Genomic DNA, 20,910 nt, shown 5'->3' on the forward strand with positions numbered 1-20,910 from the left:
GGCCCTCTACGCGTTCACTCTCGACACTCAGCTGGCAGGTGTCCGACGCAGCCTTCCTTTCCCACTCCCTGGCGACCTAACGGTTGAGTTCGAAGCACCCGTCTTGTACAGGGCGATGTCCTGCATGTCGGTCCAGCGAGTACGCGTTCAGCTCCAGCTCCAAACTACGATCGGTGGTGGCAGATCCTTCCCATGTGCTGAGGACGGTGAATAGCTTCAGCAGGGCCCGCCCCACGATGGCCATGTGCACTTTTGCGCGAACGCGATCGGAATGGCAGGTGGCGCATTTGTAGGCCGGCAGCTTCATGTTCAGTGCGATGCGTCAAACGAGCGGCCGGTGCCGGACGGCCATGCGCCCGAGCTTCGGCCAGCAGGATGCCCATAGGTTCAGCCGGCCGAATTTTCGGGGCGAGAGGAAGAGGTGCCCTTGAGGCAGTTGGAATTGTGGTGCTGTCAGTGCATGCATTTGATGCGCTGCTCTCATGCTGCCACCTTTGGAGGTGTGGAGGTGTGGAGGTGTGGAGGTGACGGGACCATCGGGACTGATGCTTGAGGTGTTCGTTTGCACCTGACCACCAAAGTCTTAGCTTGGGCAAGGCGACTTCTGGGTCAACGGTCACAGTCACAAGATGCCACCGATGCGTTCCAGGTCAAATGTGCCTGCGTGTTCAACACACCATTCAAGGTTCCTGGCAGCAATGGTTGGTGTTTGCTGTTGTTGTAGGTTAATGGGTGTCCACCGCTTGTAGGCACCGTTCTGTTCTGGCGGATCTTCGTTCCCTGCGGCCGCCTAACCAGACCATAGGAAAGGAACTGGCCACAACAACTTGCCCGTAAGTACCGGCCGGTGGCCGCTAAATTGGGCACGTTTGGCGCGTTTAGTGCGGGGAGCTCAGGGCCCCTACTGCCCAGGCACCCAAGCACCCAAGCACCCAAGCACCCAAGCTTTTTACCTAAGCGTGTTGATGTTTCTAAGCTGGCGAGGCTTTACTTTAGGCACCATGTGCCAACCTTTAACCTTCCCCAGGGCGACGTCATTTGAAACGGCCGACTTAAGTTACCTGTCACTTCCGATTGCATCATCGTCTTCATGCCTAACCGCCTTTGCTGTCGCTTCAGACTAGGATTGGTTCCCGAGATGGCTACTTGTGTGAGTAGTCGCTGAAACATGGCCTGCCCGCACCCCACATCATTCCAACGCTTGTGGTGATGGTGGATGGAGACGGTTCAATGCGGTCTGCGTGCGTTTTGTATGGCCGCGTGAGGGAGGGAGTGTAACCCGCCCAATGAGGCTTCTGAGCACAACGGCCGGGCAGTTGGTGTTACACGGCTTATCAAACGGCGAGAGCGTGTGGGTGGTGTCCTCTGTTCCGCCCGCTTGTTCCTTATCTTCACCAGGCTGCGGATTGGGTCAAGCAGCAAGCAGCACATGGGCCGGGGAACTGACCGCCACCGAACGCGCCGTATCCATCGTACTTACCTACTCGAGGCAACCAAACAAACGGGCGTCTTCCTTGCCCAAGATGCGAACGAGACGAACCCATACTACGACCGCATCCCCCATTGTCCAAAGCCCAGACACCGCCCGTTGGTGCTTGGGTCACATGATGGCGCCAGCATCTCGATTTCCTGAGGTTCCGCGACAGCCAATAGCCAAGGAAGGAAGGAAGGAAAGAAGGAAAGAAAAAAGGAGGGTTGGCCCAGCCAGCCATGTGTCTTTTTGGGCGAGCTGAGTCCGAAACATCGAGATGCCCTGCTAGCGGCTACAGTGCATGACTTTCCATGCCCTCCACCACATCGACTATATCGTAACATACCTACCTAGCCTGGAAGTAGACAAGGTAGGTAGGTAATTCCAGACACATGTCATCTGCCTTTCAGCTATCCAGCTACCCACTCCCAGCTGTGTGTGTTCGTGTCTCAGCCCCGAGCTATGGCTCCCACCACCGGAGTGAGGCCTATAAAGGGGATGCCTGCTGCCACTAGGATAGAGAGGATTTATTCCAGCATCTAACCAGCCAACTACATTCCTACCTCTCTTCGACACTACCTATTTTCTCAGAGATCTCAAATCATTTCCTTTCGGAACAACTCATTCAAACTGTACCCAACATGGCTTCCAACCACATCTGCTGCGTCGTCCCTCCGTACCTGCTGAGCGGCATCGCCGACAGCGAGCAGAATGAGGAGCGCCTCCGCCTATCTGCCCGCAACGCCCTCGAATTCAACGGCCACTACTGCACCAAGCGCAAGGAGCGTTTCGCCGCCCTGACCGTCCCCCGCGGCTTCCGCGGCGAGGCCGCCGAGCCCCCCGCGCCAGAGCATCGTCCCCGACGTCATGCTCAGGGCCATCTCCGAGTCCGAGGACGTCGACGAGCAGACGCGCGAGTGCGCCAAGCGCGACCTGGAGCACCTCCAGAGCGTCCACGCCCGCGTCCAGCAGACCCAAGGCCTCCGCACGGGCGAGGAGGATGACTCCTCGGCCCAGCAGGCATTGAGCACGGGCGACAAGGCCAAGCAGCCTGTCGCCTCGGCCGTCTACCGCGCCGTCTACGACGCCCAGGGCACCACCAACGAGGCCCGCCTTCCCGGCAAGCAGGTCCGCATCGAGGGCCAGAAGGCGGTGAGCGACAAGGCCGTCAACGAGGCCTACGACAACGTCGGCAACGTGCTGGACTTCTACCTCAAGATCTTCAACTGGAAGAGCATCGACAACAACAACATGCACGTCGTCAGCTCGGTCCACTTTGGGCAGCAGTACGAGAACGCCTTCTGGGACCCGTCGATCCGGCAGATGGTCTTTGGCGACGGCCACGACTTCCTGCACAACTTCACCGCCTGCATCGACGTCATCGGCCACGAGCTGACGCACGCCGTGACGGAGCACACGTCGCCCCTCGACTACCAGGACCAGGCCGGCGCGCTCAACGAGCACGTCTCGGACGTCTTCGGCATCATGGTCAAGCAGCGCGTGCAGAACGAGACGGCCGACAAGGCCGACTGGCTCATCGGCGAGGGCTGCCTGCTGCCCGACGTCAAGGGCGTCGCGCTGCGGAGCATGAAGAGCCCCGGCACCGCCTACAACGACCCGCGCTTCGGCAAGGACCCGCAGCCCGACAACTTTTCGAAATACAAGCAGACCTCGTCCGACAACGGCGGCGTCCACCTGTACTCGGGCATCCCCAACCGCGCCTTCTACCTGGCCGCCGTCGCCTTCGGCGGCTACAGCTGGGAGAAGGCCGGGCGCATCTGGTGGGAGACGATGAACTCGCACCAGGTCCCGGCCCGCTGCACCTTCCAGCAGTTCGCCGACCTCACCGTCGACAAGGCCAACAAGCTCTTTGGCAGCGATGCGGCCAAGAAGGTGCAGACGGCCTGGACCACCGTCGGCGTCGTCCGCAAGAGCTACGCCTAGGCCACGGCATTCATGATACTACGGTCTGACACGGTGTCGGACTGGGGCAGGGGCGAGGGCGTCTCGGGATATGAGGTAATCAATACACGAATGAAGTAAAGAAAAACCACATGAACTGGGCGGATTTTTGCGTAGCCTTTTTTACCCAAGCTACACACGACCTTCCTTTTTTTAAAGCATGTTTGAATTGAATTGAGGTTAGTTCTCCCAAATCTGAAATATCTCATCATCCCACACGCCATGAAGTACAAGAGGAAGCCTACACTGTATCTGAGCCGGTATCTATGGAGGATTGGCAAAGGCTTTGCCGTGCCCGAATGGATGGCGATGAATCAAGTATGACGCACAATTAAAACAATATCGCAGCAGCATAAACTTCTTCCCAGGATGTTTTCGCCCACTTTAACCGAATCTCTCCAACGGCGTCATTGACGTGACCTCCAGACCGCTTCCGCCCACGCAATAAGGAGGGGGCGTCGGCCTGGTGGTTCGGCATGCAGGTGATCGGGGTCGAGGTGCCGGCTCGGTCGCTCAAGGTCGGCAGGGATGGCGGCGAGACGTAACGGCGGACGACGCGGCAAGAACACAACCTCCTCGAGGCCCAGACGGGGTTTAGCGAGGATGATGTAAGCGTGAGGGCCACGGGCGCGATAGATCGGGACATTACCGTGTATGTGTCTCAATGGATTCCAGCCCGGAGGCGATTTCGACTGGCAACGTCTGAAAAGCCAAATGGTTGCAATACATGACAGGAATGCACTACGAGGTCCATGTCAACTGTCATCACCCAGTTCAACTGAGTCCATGGGGTCCAGAGGGTTGAGCCTTTTTCATGTGGTCCTATTTGAAAAGGGTTATGGCAAGGTCCAATTGCTTCATTACACTGGATGGGCGACGTACCGCGCACTTGAAGAATAGGAAGCAGGTTGATCTCCATCGTTTGGATCCTGGCCATATTGGACCATGAAGAAGTTGGATGGCACACCGAGGCCCAGTCGAATAACCAGAAACCAGAAGGAGAGAGAAGCAAACTGGTTACTGCTAGGAAGCGCGCACTGCTTACAAAACCGGTCGTACGGATAGATTTGATGGCTTGGCCCTCAAGCCAGTGGTGCTCCTCTTAATCTGTTCGGCCGGTATGTAGTACGGCCGGGACACACGGACAGCGCACCAAAGTGCTTGGCGCATTTTTGTCGCTCCCGTTAAATGACAGGTAAAGAAGCCAGTAAGTAGGTGAATGAGAGGAGGGCCAAAAGGGAAAAAGGCTACCCGGCCGCAGTGAGACCGACAGTGGCTGATTGGAAGATCCGACCCGCGTTTGTCGCTACTCACCTCATGTACAGGCTGTCTTTTACCCCAGCCCGGACGAACTAACGAGTGTGAGAGGGATTGTGCTGCCAACCTGGCAGCGCGCTGTTGCCGGCTGGGAAATGCCTCCCAGTGCGAGACGAAGAAAAAAAGAAACCAGCAATCGAGATAGCTGGACGGACAGCGAGCAAGACAAGCAGGGGAGAGAGACAATCCTACACGCGCCAGCTGATGGAAAGAATCGAAGAAAGAGGCCGAAGTGATACGTCCGTCTGGCATGGTCGGAATCGATTTGGCAATAGCTTATTTAACTGGGATGCAGTGTATCGTACCACCAAGACAAGGAGCGAAGAAGCCCGACTTTGCTCGTGTGTCACTCGCTCACATCGTCTGGGATCGCAATGGCTTCGGAACAGCAAATCGAATCTCGTTTCCTCCTCCCTCCCTCTTTCCCTTGCCGGGTGGTCATTCATCTTGACCGACAATTCGGTTCTGCATGAACGAATGAAAAGTAAATGAAAGCTGATACCCGTCTCGACCGGGTCGAGCTGAGCTTGATCTTGCCGTACTGGCGGCCAAGCACTTCTTCCTGGTTGATTCATTGTTACCGCCCACCTACCGCCGTGGAGAGAAGCAGGTCACTTTCGACCCAATCGATTAAATCCTGACCACCACGCTCGACTCGTGCATAAACGACCAGATTGCACCCCATCCATTCATCTTGGCAATGCATCGCCGTCGAACCTCAATACCGACACTCTGGTTACCACACCTCCGTGACTACTATCTCGCCGCAGCTTCCCTGTCTTAAAACGTTTTATATCGCCGTCTCTGCCGTTGCGATCCCGAACCATTGATTTCATTAGCTTAATGTAATCGCCCACCAATGGATCCCGAGCAGCCGGCCTACTACGCCGAACCGCCCCCGGGCCAAGTCCGGACCCCGGTCGATCCCCCCGACGCGGCAGCGCGAGCTCATGGCTGCCGGCATCACCACCCTCATCGTCGCCGGCGTCGCCGTCTCCTTGCGCCTCTACACGCGCGTCCGCGTCGTCAAGACGGGACTGAGCCCGGACGATTGTTGGTTTTTTCCACTTCCTGTTCTGTTCTCATGTCTCTCGCTCGGCCAAGAAGCTTGGCTTTTTCTTTCCTTGTTTCTTTTGGTTTTGCTAACGAGATGGCAAACACCTACAGGGCTAGTAACCGTAGCCATGGCCATGTCCATCTTGATGACCGTCTTCGTGAAGAAGGGTAAGGGGCATACCATTCTGGGATATATGTACTCTTGACTGCTGACTGACACAACAACCGGCATCGCAGACATTGACCACGGCCTCACCTACCACGTGTGGGACATCCTCCAGAGCACATACCACATCGGCGAGCGCCTCGTAAGTCCCTTCCTTCCTTAGTAAACCCCCGGTAATCGCCGTCTAACGCCCGCAGTACGGCCTCCTATCCTACCTAACCTTCATCCTCAGCGTCTCCTTCGCCAAGGCGTCCATGCTCGTCTTCTACACGCGCCTCGCCCCGCAGCTCTGGGTCCGCGCCGTCGCCTACTCCCTGACGGCCATCTTCGTCGAGTCGCTTAGCTGCCGCCCCCTGCGCGGCATCGTCAACGAGACCCTCAGCGACGTCGACGGCGCCTGCGACGGCTTCTACCCGGGCTACGTCGCCGTCAGCTGCCTCAACATTGTCATGGACGTCGTCATCCTGCTGCTGCCCGTCCCTATCGTCATCCCGCTGCAGATCCCGACGCGGCAGAAGGTCCTGCTGGTCCTGACGTTCGCCACGGGGGTATTGTAAGTCCAGCATCCCACTCGAGATCAACTCGGTACCCATCAAGGCGCTCTGACCGTCCGTTCCTAACCGGAAACCATCACAGTGTCTGCGTGGTCGCCATCTACCGCGTCAGCTACATCCCCACCCTCGAAGCCAGCGACGACTACGACTGGTACGCCGTCCCGGACATGATCCTCTGCTTCCTCGAGGTGAACGCGGGCATCGTGTGCGCCTCCGTGCCCGCCCTGTGCCCCTTCTTCACGCGCTACTTCCCCGCCCTCATCTCGTCGCACGGGAAGCGCAGCAGTGGCGGGGACGAAAACAACGGGAGGACCATCGGCACCGTCGAGCAGCGCAACGCGGAGCGGCAGATAGTGAAGCAGCGTCGCCATTTGTGAGTGCCGTCGCAGAGCTCGGGATCGGGGTTGGGGCCGTCGTGGCATGAGATGTATCCCGTCGAGGCCCCGGATATGCGGTACCACCCTGCTCTCCAGAACGATGGTGAGGAGGCCCAGCTGTGGATTCCGCACCACGCGTCCAAGGATTCGGGGTCGGTTACGGTTACGGATGGTAGCTCGAGGACGTGATTTACCTCGACCCGTTTTGCTGATCGGAGGGCATCGCTGCCCAAGTATGTACTAGCAGTTTAGAATTGAAGACCCAGTTCCAGACACGTATAGTGAACTGCATGCAGTACTGATAACCCACAACCCCGTGTGCAAGAGGGCTCGGCAACTGACAATTGGATGGTGATGGAGTCAATTGGGCATCATACGATGCGCTAGAAAGTAGAATAACCGTTATAGACCTGTTGCTCGTCGTTGCTGATCCACGACGAAAGTTCGGTAAATAGCGCGTGGGACGACGCCGCCGCTTCGCCGGATGAGTGAGCCGGAGCCGGCGCTGGGGGCTCTGGAGGGACCTCGGGATTCAGGATGAACCCGACGTCGTATATGGCCGTGGAAGGAGGTGGTGCCTGGGAAGAGACGACCGACGAAATGGTTCGCTTCTTTTGCGAATGGGAATCGATCTGCGCGGCGGCAGCAGCAGAAGCAGCAGTCATCGCACCACCCCCGAGCCCGCGATGGAGTATTATACGTTGAACCAGGGCTCTCAAGTCTCGAAGAACCCGCGCGCAATCATTGGGAAATTTGCTGCTGCTGCTGCTACTACTTGCCGATCGGGCATCGAAACAGCCGATGGCGAACACGACGTCGCTCATATCGTCGCCGGTATCGGCGGGCTCAGCGATGAGCCCGTGAAGGAGCACGACGGCGGCGGCATCGAAAACATGGTTGTTATGCAGGAACGGCGCAAGCAGCTGCTTCTGTGACGGCGACGGCAACGATGGCGACATGAGGTGGTTGCTGGCCATTTTCGCTAGTCTCAGGTTCTCCCGCGCCGCGTCGAGGCATTGCCATGCGTACGAGTAGTGTGCCGAGTTGCTTTGCCCAGAGTGACAACTGCGGCGGTGGTCGACGTGTGCCATCATGGCTCTCCTCACGACGTCGAGGAAGGTGGGCCTTGTTGTCAGTATCAGCAGCTGTGTGGCTCACAAGAGGTTGTTAGTTTGGAACAGATCGATGTATCCTTTTCGTTTCCTTTGTCCCGCTTCGGGGAAAAACAAAGGGGCCGTTATGATGTATCTGCTTACATGGTTGTACTCCATCCGGAGTTCACAAGCTGCGCTGTCAGAGGGGGAGCCCCTATGATGTATACTGACCAGCCGAAGCTCCACCGGCAGGGTCGCCGACCACTTCTGCAGCATTCTCAGGGTCGCGTCGACATAGCTCGAGTCGGTCGATTTGCCGCCTTCGTGGCCCGCGCCGGACACCGAAGATGCTGCTTGGTTACAAGTCTTGCGCACAATATGGCCCGCTATCTTGGCCAGCTTCACGCGGGCCACCAATCCTTCTGGCTCGGGGAAGCCACTGGCGACACGAGCAAATCAGTCAGCATGCGACAGGTCTCGAGTAACTAAGAAGTGTGTGGGCGAACTTACCGGGAGACTTCAGGAAGCGGCAGATGGATTGACTCGTCCATCAACGTCGGCGGTCGGCCTGTCAATGCACAGAGGCGCCGATCGAGGACGTACAACGTCCAAAAGGCGCTCCTTTCGTATTCATCGTGCACGCATCCTTGATGTACGCCTTGCATAATGGCGATGTGCATTCCGAGGCTGGCGTACATGTAAGCGGCATCTGTTTGATTGGCCTCTGCCAGGTAGACAGACACCATGACCAAGAGGGGGAGATCGAGCCAGGCACACCTGGCCGTGGTGTCCAACATGTCCCCCATGAGAGACTCGGCTCGTTCAAAAAACCCATCGCTTCCGTAATATACATTCCCCATCTTGGCGCATGGCAGTGGAGTCTGCAGTGAACATGCCACGGCAAGAGAAGCGTAGATGAAAGCCAGGCGGCGAGCTTTCTGCGTACCATCATCGGGCAGTGCATCGAGCGAGTCGAGCTCCAGCATCGAGGGGTTGAGATTGCCCCAGTGAAATATGCCACCACCGCGAGAAGAACGGCCGACGTGTGCGTCTCCTTGTATGAACTGCCTCAGCTCCGTGACCATCGTGTTCAGCTCGTCCTTTGGCGGCACACCCATCATTGGCCGGGTCTCATGCAGTGGCGATCTGGGTGGTCGTCGCGGGCTGTGTGTCCGAAAGCGGCCCACCGAGTCGAGTAATGCCATCGTGTCTGGGGGCAAGCAGTCGACCGACCAACCCGACGTCAAGACATCTGCCATAACCTCCTTGACGTGGCCGAGGAATGCGTTTGCCGAAGTAGGGCCTAGGTAGTACCGCGCCGAGCAATCATCGTCGGCTGGGCCACACAGCTCTTCTGGAGACGACGACAGCGGGCACTCGGAGGCACGCCCTCCACCCGGAGAGGCTGTATCATCGCCGTGGTAGCTCAATTGTGCGGCGCTCGTCTCCCATGGACTAGTGCTGGCGCTGGCGCTGACGCAGCCGAGGAGCTGCCTGCGCTGCGTCTCATCCGGGACGGCTTGCTCGAGACATCTTTCCAGCCGAGCGCACTTGGCCACCAGCTCGTCCCAGTCCGAGCGCGGGACCGAGATCTTCTCGACCGTCTCTGGGTACTGGCATTGCCGGGAGCTGCTACGACACGGTTGGCAGGGGTGTTCGCCCGTGCATTTGATGCGCCTGACGTTACAGCTGTTGCATCTATGTAGGCAGAAGCAAGTAAGCAGGTAGGTCCGGTATGCTAGGCGCCGGTGGCGGAAAACGAGCGCTCGCTTGGAGCGAAAACGGAAGGAAAGGAAATGACCTACGCAGTAGACACGCGTTTCCTGTTTTCCGGCGCGACCTTGGTTCGGCGTTGGTTCACCGGCAGGCGGTGCTGGCGCCGGGCAGAAGAAGAAGCTTTTGTGGGCGGGTCTCTCCCCATCTCGGGTGGCTGAACGGTCTCCTCAGCTCTCGCTCTCCTTCAGGTCAATGTTTTAGAGCCGACAAGTGGCGGCCTGGCGAGAAGCCCTGAGATGTGCTGGTCGGCGCGGGGGTGGCTTCTGTGCAGGAACATGTCGCGAGGCAGCGCCATTCATTCACTCATCCCGATCAGCTCAACGGCGGCGGCGGCGGCGGCGGCGGCGGGTCTGGCGTCTAAGTATAAGAGTCGTTGGTTCCTCGATGCAATGCAAGGCGTCGAAGGCAAGACATGTGCTTCTTGTTCCGCGAAATGCGACCGATTGCCCCCAACTTCCTTGGCGCTCCATCCGTGAAAAAAAGGGAAAGAAAAAAAAGTGCCAATAGCTGACCAAAATTGCGTTGCAGGCAGCAGGTTCCGGCAGGGATCGCCAATCTTGCCGGGGAACGCGGCCACTGAGAGAAAGCAGGCCCCTCTCGCTCCCCTCCTTGCTCCTTTGCCTCCCCCAGGTGAGCCGACAACGAGCCAATCCCAGGACATGTCGGCGCAGTAGTGTTTCAGCTGGTCATCTTCAGCAGACCAGGGTCGGTCAATGTTGAAGGCCGTCGCCCACGTCGTGGTGCTTACTACCTAACGCAGCCACAGTATTGATGAGGTTATCGAGGCACATACTGAGTGGGTGCACTCCCAAGGGATGAGGTAATGAACGAGACATAGATCGGGCTACACTCCGGCAATAGAGGGGCTACTAACAGCTTACAGTAGCAGCCCCCGGGACACCCCGGGACACCCCTGGAATCCCCTGGAATCCCCGAATCCCCCAGTTATCCCCCAGGCTTCCCCGCAAAGCCAAGGTGGACTTGGTGAAGGTGGTTTCTTCCCCTCATCACTGCATGCCCAAGCCCACAAAACCCTGCCCTTCACCGTCCTTACTCACGATATGTTGAGCACTTTTTGCCGTGGTCTGCTCCGCCCTGGCTCGGTCAATGACCGACCGATGCTGCGACCTGCATGCGCGAACGACCTGCAAAACTGCCAGCCAAGGCCGCGCCTATGAGGGGAATCACGAGAGAGCGGGAGGAGGTGCGGCCCATTCCCCGGTTTAAAGAGAAAACAAAGACCATAAGTAGGTAGCGAGGTGGGCGAACTCTTCGGACGAAAGAGCTGTCGCCTAAAGTTGCTGTCATCCCGTCACTCGTCCGAGCGTAGAGGTGGTATCCGACACTAACTTTGCCTGCCATGAGGATGCTTCAAGCTCTCCCTTCGGGGGCATTCTTGGCTCAGAGTGTCCTTGGTGCCGTATCGTCGGCACGCCCACGGCCACCCCGCCCAACTGGCTGACGGAGAAGTACGACACCGACTTCGTCGACGTCACCAACGCCACGCTGCAGTTCGGCTCGCGCCGCCACTACAGCTTCTCGTCCTACGACTACCGCCGCCTCAGCCGGGGCATCACCGCCAAGCTGGCCGAGCGCTACGGCGCCAACGCCAACGTGGTCGCCTGGCAGCTCGACAACGAGTTCGGCTGCCACACCACCACGGTGAGCTACAACCACAACGCCAACCGGCGCTTCCGCGCCTGGCTCGAGGCCATGAACGCCCGCCAGGGCCGCGTCTTCTGGTCGTCGCAGTACGCCGGTTTCGAGGCGGTGCAGCCGCCGTTCCTCGAGGTCTACACCACCAACGAGGCCCACCCGCTGGACTGGTACACCTTCAGCTCCGACATGGTCATCGAGTTCGCCCGGGAGCAGGCCGGCATCCTGCGGCGGCACGCGCCCGGCCAGGCCATCACGCACAACTTCAGGATGCTCTTCACCGAGTTCGACCACCACAAGCTCGCGCGCGAGGTCGGCATCGACCAGTACGCCCTGGCCGGCGTCTTCGCCTTCGACTGGCTGACTGAGGACGAGATGGCCGGCAGCCTCCGCCAGGGTCTGCCCGACTACCAAGCCATGCACGACGCCCTGTACCGGGGCGTCTCGGGCGCGGCCTACGGCCGGAACGCGGGGCCCTTTGGTGTCGTGGAGATGGAGCCGGGCGTGCTCAACAGGAACCAGTACCGCGTCTCGCCCCTCGACGGCATGGTCCGGCTCTGGACGCACGAGCTGTTCGCGGCGTCGGGCGACCTCGTCAACTACTTCCGCTGGCGCCAGGCCCCCTTCGCGCAGGAGCAGACGTTGTCGGCGCTGTTTACGTCTGACAACGTCGAGGATCAGGGCTACGTGGAGCAGCAGATCTTCGCCAACGAGGACCTGCCCCTGCTCCGGGCCGAGATCAACAACGTCGCGCTCGTGTTCGACTACACTTCCAACTGGGTCTGGTCCATCGAGCCCTACAGCGGGTCCTAGGACCCCAAGTCGGCCTTCTACAAGGACGTGGCCCTCAAGTACACCGACCTCGTGTACACCTTCTACTCGTCCCTCCGCCGCCTCGGCCTCTCCGTCGACATCATCGACCCCTACCAGTCCCTCGCCGGCTACAAGATGATCGTCGTGCCCAGCCTGCCCATCGTCCCCGCCGCCTTCGACGCCGCCCTAGCCTCCTACGGCACCGCCGGCCCCGTCGCCTTCGGCCCGCACACGGGCTCCAAGTCCGCCGACTTCGCCACCGTCGCGGGCCTGAACCCGGGTCTCAACAGCACCCTCAGTCGGCGGCTGCCCATGCGCGTCACCCGCGTCGAGACGCCGCCCGCTTTCGCGTGCAGCGGCGTCGTGTACGGGGGCGCGCGGTACAACATCACGGCGCGCGAGGAGTGGATCGAGTGCGAGCGCCGCGCGGGCACCGACAACGAGAAGCACGCGAGTAGCAAAGCCACCATCACGTACACGTCGCGCCACCGTGGGCCGGAGGGCAGCAAGCCCGCGGCCTGCGCGCGGGACGGGCTGCATTACCTCGCCTTCAACCCGCCGGCCGATCTGCTGGTGGCGTACCTGGGCGACCTCGCGGGCCGCGGGGCGGATAAGGCGAATGACTTGGGGAAGTTTGGTCGGCTGCTGCGGCGGAGGAATCTGTTGTGGGCTTTTAACTACGGCGTCGAGGCGGCGGCGGTGCCGGAGGTAAAGGGAGGGACTGTTATTATTGGGGGGAAGGAGAAGGGTGGACAGATTCCGGGGGCGGGGGTGGTGGTTTAGAAACTGGCGGGATGAAATGTGTCGTCGAAAGGATGAGGTGGCTTCATGATTGGCTGCCTGAGTATTTAAATATAGGATCGTGATATCTAATGCTTTGTTTAATCTGCGGAGTATATATATTCACTTACTAGCTAAAGTATCAATGGGGGGCAAGCATCTCGGCCGGAGATAAGCATGCAAGCAAGCAGCTATCCGGCCTTTTGAATTAATCATCGTACTGCACTGCCCGATAAAGGGGACCGCTTTGGCTCTCCGTACAGCGTCGAAGTCGTCTCTTGCTCTGGTCAAAGGGCGCTGCCTTTTTTTTCCCACGTACGTCGACGTCAAGGCACCGCACAGACTTTGACTGCAGCTGAAAGTTCACCAAAGCCTCCTCGTCTTCCTCCTGACGTGCGATTTTGATGCTGCCGTCCACTTACTCCGCTGGAAAACACCGTACTTGCCAAAGATGAAGGAAAACGAACTTGTCTTCCGGGGTCATTCGCCACCTAACTAAAGGGGTGGGACAAAACAACAGCCGTTGACAGCCTACATGTAACTATTCACACAACGCCGTCTACAGTGAGATAGCAATTCGCCTCGATCAAACCAGATGCAAGTTGGTCAAACGTGCATGGCAGGTAGGTGGGCATGTACGCGACACTCCAAAGTTCTCGCAATGTGCAGCCCGCGTAGCTAAACACGTGGGGGGTATCAGAGCCAGCAAATGGTCAGTGTTGGCCCCGGACGAAAAGCTCGGCGTGGTTCTGGAGCAATCAACCGGCGGCGCCAGGGAGGAGGATAGGATACCACCCACCGAAGTAAGGCTGCACCGCTTGCTGGCTCTCCGAACAACTTTAGCTAATAATACCACAAGTGTCCACTGATCGATGACATGGATGGCCTGGGCGTCTTGTAGCTTATTTGGACCAATGAAAAAAGCGAAGATGTTGATGATGGTACTGTCTTTGAATTACTTTCGCCTCCTCAATGGGATAATTTTCTCTAATGTTGTCCCACGAGCCGCCAAAACGCATGCATCTCGAGGGTGAGTAAAAGTACTAAATGCAGGTAATCACTCACGGCCCCGAATGGTGATAAAAGCCCTAAAACGCCGAATTCCAAATACTCTATACGAGTCATTCTTCTTCTTCTCCTCCTGCTTCTCTCTTCTTTTTTAACTTGAAATATCATGCTAATCCGGGCGGCGGCGGATCATCACTCCTCGCGGCGAGGGCCGACTGCTGCTCATGCGCCTGGATTGCTGCCATGTATTTCTTGAGCTCGGTCTCCATACCCGCGACCGCGGCCTCTTCTTCTTCTTTCGTGGCCGCCCCCCTCTAGCCGCTTCGCCTCGGCCCACGCCTTGTACGCATCGTCCTGCCGCTCGAGGTTGCCGTCCTGCAGGATGCCGTACACGGGCTCGGCGGGCCGCAAGAACCCCTTGGCGTCGGCCTCGATGATGGCCTGCACGATGATCCGGCCCATCATCTCGTACCCGGCGTCGTTGGGGTGCATCAGGTCCGGCCCCAGGTTTTCCGGGTGGATGCCGTCGGGCCCCATCATCTCGGCCAGCACGACGGGCCGCTTCTCCTTCTGGAAGATCTTGTAGAGCCGCCGCAGCTGCTTGTTGACCTCGACGACGCGCGCGCCCGCGTTGAACCGCTTCGTCTCCGTCGTCGGCAGCAGCGTGCCCATGATGAGCGTCGCGCGCGGCGAGGCCTCGAGCACGTACTCGACGAACTGGTAGTACCGCTTGTAGAAGTTGGGGATGTCGAAGTTCTGGAAGCAGTCGTTGGAGCCCAGGTTGGCCAGGACCAGGTTCGGCTTCATGAAGGGCAGCGAGTGCTCGGCGCGGTGGTGCATCACCTCGGTCCGGGCGCCGGGCCAGGCCTCGATGTCGTTGTCCGTCATGTTGCCGACGCGGTGGGGGCCGACAAAGTTGACGGGATTGCCGATCGAGGTCAGGTAGTCCCGCACGGGGCGCCGGAACCCGTTGTTGTCGAACCCTTCGTCGCCGCGCGTCGTCGAGGCGCCGATGGCCATGATCCGCAGGGGGAGACCGTTGGCCAGCGGCCGTTCGTAGCCGGGTCGTTGGTACCCCGCGCCCATACGCATCGGGCCCCCTGACCCGAAGGGGAAAGTGCTGTTCCCGAGCGTGCCATTGTGCGCCGTCATGTGGGAGAACCGGCCGCTGCCATGGGTCCAGTTGGGGTCTTCGGTTTCCGTCAAGGAGATTGCTGAAGGAAGAACCGGATCAGTTTCCCAGTCTCGTGTTTCATGACCAAGAAGCCAGGTGTAGGAAGGGGTATGGATATGCATTGTGTAAGCCGAACAAGTCCCAACGCACCAATGAGGATTAGAAACACTAGCGATACGCCAAACAAGAGTCTCTTTCGAGCAACAATTGCCGACACGTACGATGTTTGCGACACGTTATCAATGAACGCCTTCATTCTGGGAGAAGAGAAAAGAAACAACGAAAGAGTTGAGGAAGAGGATATGTTGAACAAGAGAGTGGCCGATGATAACCTCAGGTCCTGTGCCCCATCAAGCTTTGATGCTGGCCGCCAAGCAAAGCGTTGAGAAAGGCACTCCACGGGAAGGGATTGTGAAGGGGCAGGAAAAAGGAAGGAGAAAAGAAGTGAGAGTTTATCTCTTCTTCTGACTTCGGGGACCCGAGGATGAAGGAAGTCGTGGGCCGGTCAGCGTGACGACAGACTGGAAACGAACGAGAAAAAGAGAGAGGGGGTAGAGATAGAGAAACGAAAATACGAAAATAGGAACAACGAGACTCCTCGGCGTGCGAGGTGACCCAGGACAAGGCGAAGTCGAACGGGGGCGTGAAAAGTGCATGAGGCACACGCTGTCACTGAGCATCATCGTGTTTTATTGGTGCTGGGTGCCGGCTGTGCGCCACATGCTTGGGAGACACTTCCCGGCGTACGGCAGACGCAGTGTCTGTCTTAGCTCTGGGGGCATTGATACGTACGTTGCTTGGCCTGCCGATGGTTTGGCAAAGTTGCGACAATCTCCCAAAAGGGTGCTGCCGTGGACGATACCAGGTGTGGTGTGGAATCGGTCTGATGTTCTCGTCCTATGTAGCAGTGTCAGTAGTAGCCAGAGCAGCCAGTAGTAAAGCAGCTTGGGCTGCTGCGCCCGTGTTCGCCTGACACTGAGGACTTACTTACTTGAAAGTACATGCTTTGGTTGCACTTCCACAGCCCAAGGCTAGGTCTAGGTCTGCTCTGGGGATCCATGTGCCACTGCCGCTATCGTTCTGATGCCAAGGCGAATGCCTCATGCCGGGTCCAACGTCGGGACAGGGGACAGGGAACAGGGAAAGGCCTGCTGCTGGAAGGGGTTGGCGAGATGCAGAATGACGGGGGGGGCAAGGGCCAAGCGGCGAGGATATCGAGCGAGATAGCAATAGGTATGTAGCATCTGTTGATGTTGGATGAATGGAACGAAAGAACTTCGATACGCATTGGGTACGGGTGGGCATGGACATGTCCATGTCTAGCCAATACGGCGAAAATCAATCGTCAGTCCGAGGGTGGACGGGATCCTGATTCCTGAATCATCCAATTTCGAGGGACGCCGCACACACGGGATTGAATTGTTGCCAGGCGGCAGTTACACGCACCCTGACGTCGCATGCAGGCCGAGGCCGCCGCCTAAGCTTTCGGCCAACACTTTGCGTGACAGAGTCTCGAGACCCCGTCGCGCCCCTCTGCAGGTAGCCTGGGTTTAGGCCTAGATCTTGATCTGATCTCCCGAACCTAAAACGCGCCGATCTTTTTTTAGGGGGGCGGGGGAGTGCATTTGCCTCGTTTGCCCATCAGCTTCGTACTTACAATAGGTATGTCCTGTAAGTGCAGGCACCACGAACACATCTCGGTCAATTGAGTGGCATACATATGTATGTATGTATAGCCACTGGAAACTTGATTGGAGGTTGCCATTGTTACATTCGCCATGTGGCCAAGGAAGCTAGAGAATGTTTGCTATTCTGCGACATGCCGGATCTCGGTTCGCCGGTTGCAGAAATGTCCTACGCTTGGCACGGGGTGGGAAACACCTGCATGTCGATCAATTGACGGGATCTCTGCTGCTGCTGCTGCTGAGGATTTTGGGGCGGGCAGGCTTTCAGATCTAGCGGCTGGTCTGTAACTGCAACTGCCCCCTCGCCCAGAACTCGCCCATCCCCCAAGAGGGACGAGAAGAAACTCTACCCTGAGTCGTGCTGGGTCATTCACTCCCGTTCCGAGTCAAAATCGGGACAGCTGCAGAAACTGAAAGAACCTCGGGCAGGGCCGCGTCACTCTTCATTTGCGTGCCTGGTTTGGATTGGATTGTACGTACGGAGGACTCAGCCCCGGAATGACACCTGATGGTGAGCCCTCCTCTTCTGCTCCTCCCCTCTAGACTGCCCGACACAGCGATATCCAATTCCACGAGAAGGACACGCGTCATCGCCCAATCGGGATGCAGTTCCCTCGCCCTCAGGTACACGACCACGGGCTTGGTTCCCCAGGAACCCCCGGGCTCTGCAGCTAGCCGTGGCCGTTTGAAAAATGATCGGCGGGAAGTCTGTCATGGGGTGGCAGTCGTAGTAGGACGCCATTTCATCGGTCTTGCTTTTTCTCTATTGTATATTAAACGCGGATGACTTGGTCCAACCACTGGCACCACTATCGAAGGCTGCAACATCGGATGAAGTGTGCCAAAATACCCAACCAGCCGCCTACCTGCATTTAATCACTGCATGTGCAAAGTGAAAGCTGCTATAGCTAATGGAATACGAACTGGCGGATTGCCCACTCATAAGGTAATTCGAGATAGACCACTCTTCCAGCACCTTGCTTACGTGCCTGCATTCTGGGATTTGCGATGCTCTGTCCTCCTACCCTGAAGATCCCACATACACGGCGACGAGCAGACCGCCCGGGTAAGGTGCCGTGGACCTCTTGAAACCGTTGGCAGGGTCGTCCAGATACGCCAACAAGTCGCCGTATTTCTCCTGGGCGGCCACGACGTTGTCCGCCACCACGGTCGCGCCGATGCGCATCTTCAGCTTCACGAGACGGAGGGCCGGCAGCGCAAGATACGCCCAGACTGTAAAGGCCCCCTCCAGGTTAGCCGATTACCAGGTTTACCGGTAAGTTAAACAATAGGTAGACTTACTGTCCAGCAAGAGAAAGTCGACCCGCTCCGGCAGATCCGTCTTCAAAGTCTCCCGGATGTCCCCCACGCGCAGATCAATCCACTCGCCCACCCGGTCTTCCTCCCCGGTCTGCGCCCAATGCCCCCTGGCTCTGTCCGCCTTGGCCTGCTCGTTCTCCGTCGCGATCACCTTGCCTTGGCCTTCCCCGCCTTCCTCACCACCAGCGGCCAAGGCGTGGGCGTTCTGCCTCACCGCGAGCGCCTGGTAGATGGTGCTCACGCCGAACGAGGTGCCGGCCTCGACGATCCAGCGCGCGCCGCTCGCGCGCAGCAGCAGGTAGACCAGGGCGCACTTGTCGGGCTCGAGGGCGACGAAGCGGTCGAGCGCCGCCGAGGCCGTATGGGTGTCGTCGGTGCTCACGTACGCCGGCTCCGTCAGGGCCTGCGTGTGCAGGCGCCGCAGCAGGGCCAGGGTCGCGGGCGCGGCCTGGATGGACGAGAGGGCCTCGTCGATCTTGCTGGTCTCTGGAGCAGCCATTTTTCTTTGCGGTTGGCTGATGATGGTCTGGTAGGTATGAGAGAGGACTGAGAGGTTGCCTCCGTTGCTGATAATTGTCCATCAGTCTTTTCGGGGTTGGTGTTCGGGGAATGTCCAACGTATTTATATCCCGAAAGGGTCACTACTTTGGGACGCCTAGGGGTCAGTCCTTCGGTAGCCGGCGCGGTCCCGCCAAGCCCCTAGTCCAAATCCCGAAGCCGGGCAACCACCACGAGCTCAAGAAAGTCCCCGAAAGGCTTGCTTCGTGTCTCCTCCCCTACTACTTATGTACTTAGCACATACTTGGTGAGGATGGCTGGTGCGATGCGTCAAGATTTCTATGGGCGATTAGTAACGAGCGTGCGCCTTGTGACGTTTGGTCGATGCGTCACCACGGGCATACATTACCCCGCCGATATTGGGAGCAGTGGTGGACCAGTTCACGCCGTTTGAGTCACCGTCACACATGATCATACAGCTCCGCGGGACCTCCGGCATACACGTCCATGCCTACACGCAGCGTCCCCGCGATACCAAGGACATCCATGGTGGACCGACAGGGCCTGTTGATGACGGGGAGCACACGGGCGGTACCTCCTCCGTCCCCGGAGCATGTGCCATCATCTGCGGAGACAAGATGGACATATGGACCACATGGTCACGAACTACACCGGACCCGCGCTACTTCATCATCGGGGTCAAGCACGAGAGCGTGAAGCGGTACGCCCGGGGATAACGGATAGCAATAACAGCACCACGACAGACTGTAACTGCTATCCACCGCCGCTCGACGATGAAGAACTGATGAAGCAGGAGGCACGCCTCAATGACGACGGCGACGTAAGTAGGTTTTCCGATCAGCACTCGGTGCGTCTAGGATCGGCAACGATGAGGTTGACGAGCCCGTCTCGTCTGCGCCAACTAAGGGATTCGCCATGGCACATATTCCGTTTGCTTCCGTGTAGTAGTAAGTAGGGTGAATAAATGTCTTTCGTACCTCACTGTTTGTCTGGCAATCGATCAATAATTCCTCGTCTCGATGCGGGATCCACGTGCCCTGTCGCCAATATCCTTTTCTTCTTTCGGAACGGGTGGGACGTAAACCACAGGGGGGCTGGAGTCAAAGGCATCTCGGCGCATCGCCGGTCAGCGGCTTCCGTCCGTACGAAGCCATGTAGGCCGAACAAGCCGGTAAATCAACAAGCTGCCGCCTCCGTGGAAGTATGTGATGTCGCATGGTCTTCAGCCCGTATCGGAGAGGAAGGTCGATTCCGATAAATCTCCGCCATCGTCCTCGTCCTTGCAGGGCGAGATCGAAGCTGGACAGCCACTCAACAACGGGTCTCTTTTCTTTCTCTCGGGTTGGCTCTCATCAACCCCCCGTTGGATTTTAATGGAGCCCATCCTGTCCATCCCGGTTCTCCACTCACGACCCCCGGCGACTCAATTCAATTTCAGAGGGCTTCCGTTTGCAGATGGCCTGGCATCTTGGCAGTCCCAAGAGGGATAGCATCTCGTCAAGAATCGACAGGCACCCCGGGCAAGAGAGGAGAGATCATTAGTTCTGCAAAGGGATCTCGCCACCCCCCCAGAGCCAGCTATATACCCTTTCTCTTCGGCCATGAGCCCCGAGTAGTTTGACTGATCAATTGAATGAAGCTGGTTCTGAAAAGGAAAATGCTGCAGTGGCAATGACTCGCCCGCAGGTGGGTGACCGAGCCAGCCAAGCCTACGATGGTGGTTGCACTGGAGGGAACACTTCTCGCAGACGACATGTGAAGTATGACGCCGGATGCTACCCAACAACCCCCTCATGTGATCTATCAAAGCCCAGAGAATTGCATCATTTATGCATATCTTCCTCGCCGCAAAGCAAGAAACCCAGGTAGGTCCCAAGACGAGGGCTGAGGTGACATCCCGCCAAAGTTGACATGCACGCCCCCTTCCACGTCTGTACCAAACATGGCAAAATCCGAAGCGCATCTCACTTATCCAAATGGGCAAAAAAAAAAAAAAGTAAAAACAAGATCCCCAAGCAAGTTCCAAAGACCCGCAACCTGCCAAGAGCGGGTACTCCTGTTGATCTATTCCTCGAAACGTGCAGAAGGAAATCACTGAGGAATTTCATTTGCATGTATGAGCATGGCTGCACTAGACAGATCCTGGGGCTTGGTGACCGTGGTCGGACTGGGGGGTGCCGTC

At 58.1% G+C, this 20,910-nt stretch overlaps 8 protein-coding genes across 8 annotated transcripts; 4 read left to right on the top strand and 4 right to left on the bottom strand.

Moving 5' to 3' along the window:
• Positions 1–76: 76 nt before the first annotated feature.
• On the bottom strand, positions 77–307 carry PG986_011505 (uncharacterized protein; the record flags this gene model as incomplete). Its single annotated transcript, XM_066847727.1, has 1 exon — positions 77–307. One exon carries the CDS (start codon positions 305–307, stop codon positions 77–79), a length of 231 nt encoding a protein of 76 aa, XP_066694423.1.
• A 1,805-nt stretch (positions 308–2,112) lies between these two features.
• On the top strand, positions 2,113–3,415 carry PG986_011506 (metalloprotease; the record flags this gene model as incomplete). Its single annotated transcript, XM_066847728.1, has 2 exons — positions 2,113–2,274; positions 2,321–3,415. 2 exons carry the CDS (start codon positions 2,113–2,115, stop codon positions 3,413–3,415), a joined length of 1,257 nt encoding a protein of 418 aa, XP_066694424.1.
• Positions 3,416–5,589: 2,174 nt separating this feature from the next.
• On the top strand, positions 5,590–7,092 carry PG986_011507 (Satratoxin biosynthesis SC1 cluster protein 4; the record flags this gene model as incomplete). The annotated part of the gene is given in 5 exon segments (XM_066847729.1): positions 5,590–5,974; positions 6,044–6,114; positions 6,170–6,525; positions 6,609–6,899; positions 6,918–7,092. Coding segments are annotated over 5 exon segments (1,278 nt in total), but the record flags the coding sequence as incomplete, so codon positions are not given.
• A 194-nt stretch (positions 7,093–7,286) lies between these two features.
• Positions 7,287–9,918, bottom strand: PG986_011508 (uncharacterized protein; the record flags this gene model as incomplete). The annotated part of the gene is made up of 4 exons (XM_066847730.1): positions 7,287–8,048; positions 8,160–8,436; positions 8,508–9,695; positions 9,803–9,918. 4 exons carry the CDS (start codon positions 9,916–9,918, stop codon positions 7,287–7,289), a joined length of 2,343 nt encoding a protein of 780 aa, XP_066694426.1.
• A 987-nt stretch (positions 9,919–10,905) lies between these two features.
• PG986_011509 (uncharacterized protein) lies at positions 10,906–13,025 on the top strand (the record flags this gene model as incomplete). The annotated part of the gene is made up of 3 exons (XM_066847731.1): positions 10,906–10,977; positions 11,139–12,209; positions 12,243–13,025. 3 exons carry the CDS (start codon positions 10,906–10,908, stop codon positions 13,023–13,025), a joined length of 1,926 nt encoding a protein of 641 aa, XP_066694427.1.
• Positions 13,026–14,252: 1,227 nt separating this feature from the next.
• PG986_011510 (carbohydrate esterase family 3 protein) lies at positions 14,253–15,460 on the bottom strand (the record flags this gene model as incomplete). Its single annotated transcript, XM_066847732.1, has 2 exons — positions 14,253–15,244; positions 15,355–15,460. 2 exons carry the CDS (start codon positions 15,458–15,460, stop codon positions 14,253–14,255), a joined length of 1,098 nt encoding a protein of 365 aa, XP_066694428.1.
• Positions 15,461–17,910: 2,450 nt separating this feature from the next.
• Positions 17,911–18,708, bottom strand: PG986_011511 (uncharacterized protein; the record flags this gene model as incomplete). Its single annotated transcript, XM_066847733.1, has 2 exons — positions 17,911–18,122; positions 18,192–18,708. 2 exons carry the CDS (start codon positions 18,706–18,708, stop codon positions 17,911–17,913), a joined length of 729 nt encoding a protein of 242 aa, XP_066694429.1.
• A 466-nt stretch (positions 18,709–19,174) lies between these two features.
• Positions 19,175–19,444, top strand: PG986_011512 (uncharacterized protein; the record flags this gene model as incomplete). The annotated part of the gene is made up of 1 exon (XM_066847734.1): positions 19,175–19,444. The coding sequence occupies one exon, from the start codon at positions 19,175–19,177 to the stop codon at positions 19,442–19,444; it is 270 nt and encodes an 89-aa protein (XP_066694430.1).
• Between the last annotated feature and the right edge of the window lie 1,466 nt (positions 19,445–20,910).

The sequence above is a fragment of the Apiospora aurea genome, assembly GCF_038362705.1.
Source record: "Apiospora aurea strain CBS 24483 chromosome Unknown utg000008l_segment0_segment0, whole genome shotgun sequence".
Taxonomy (NCBI): domain Eukaryota; kingdom Fungi; phylum Ascomycota; class Sordariomycetes; order Amphisphaeriales; family Apiosporaceae; genus Apiospora; species Apiospora aurea.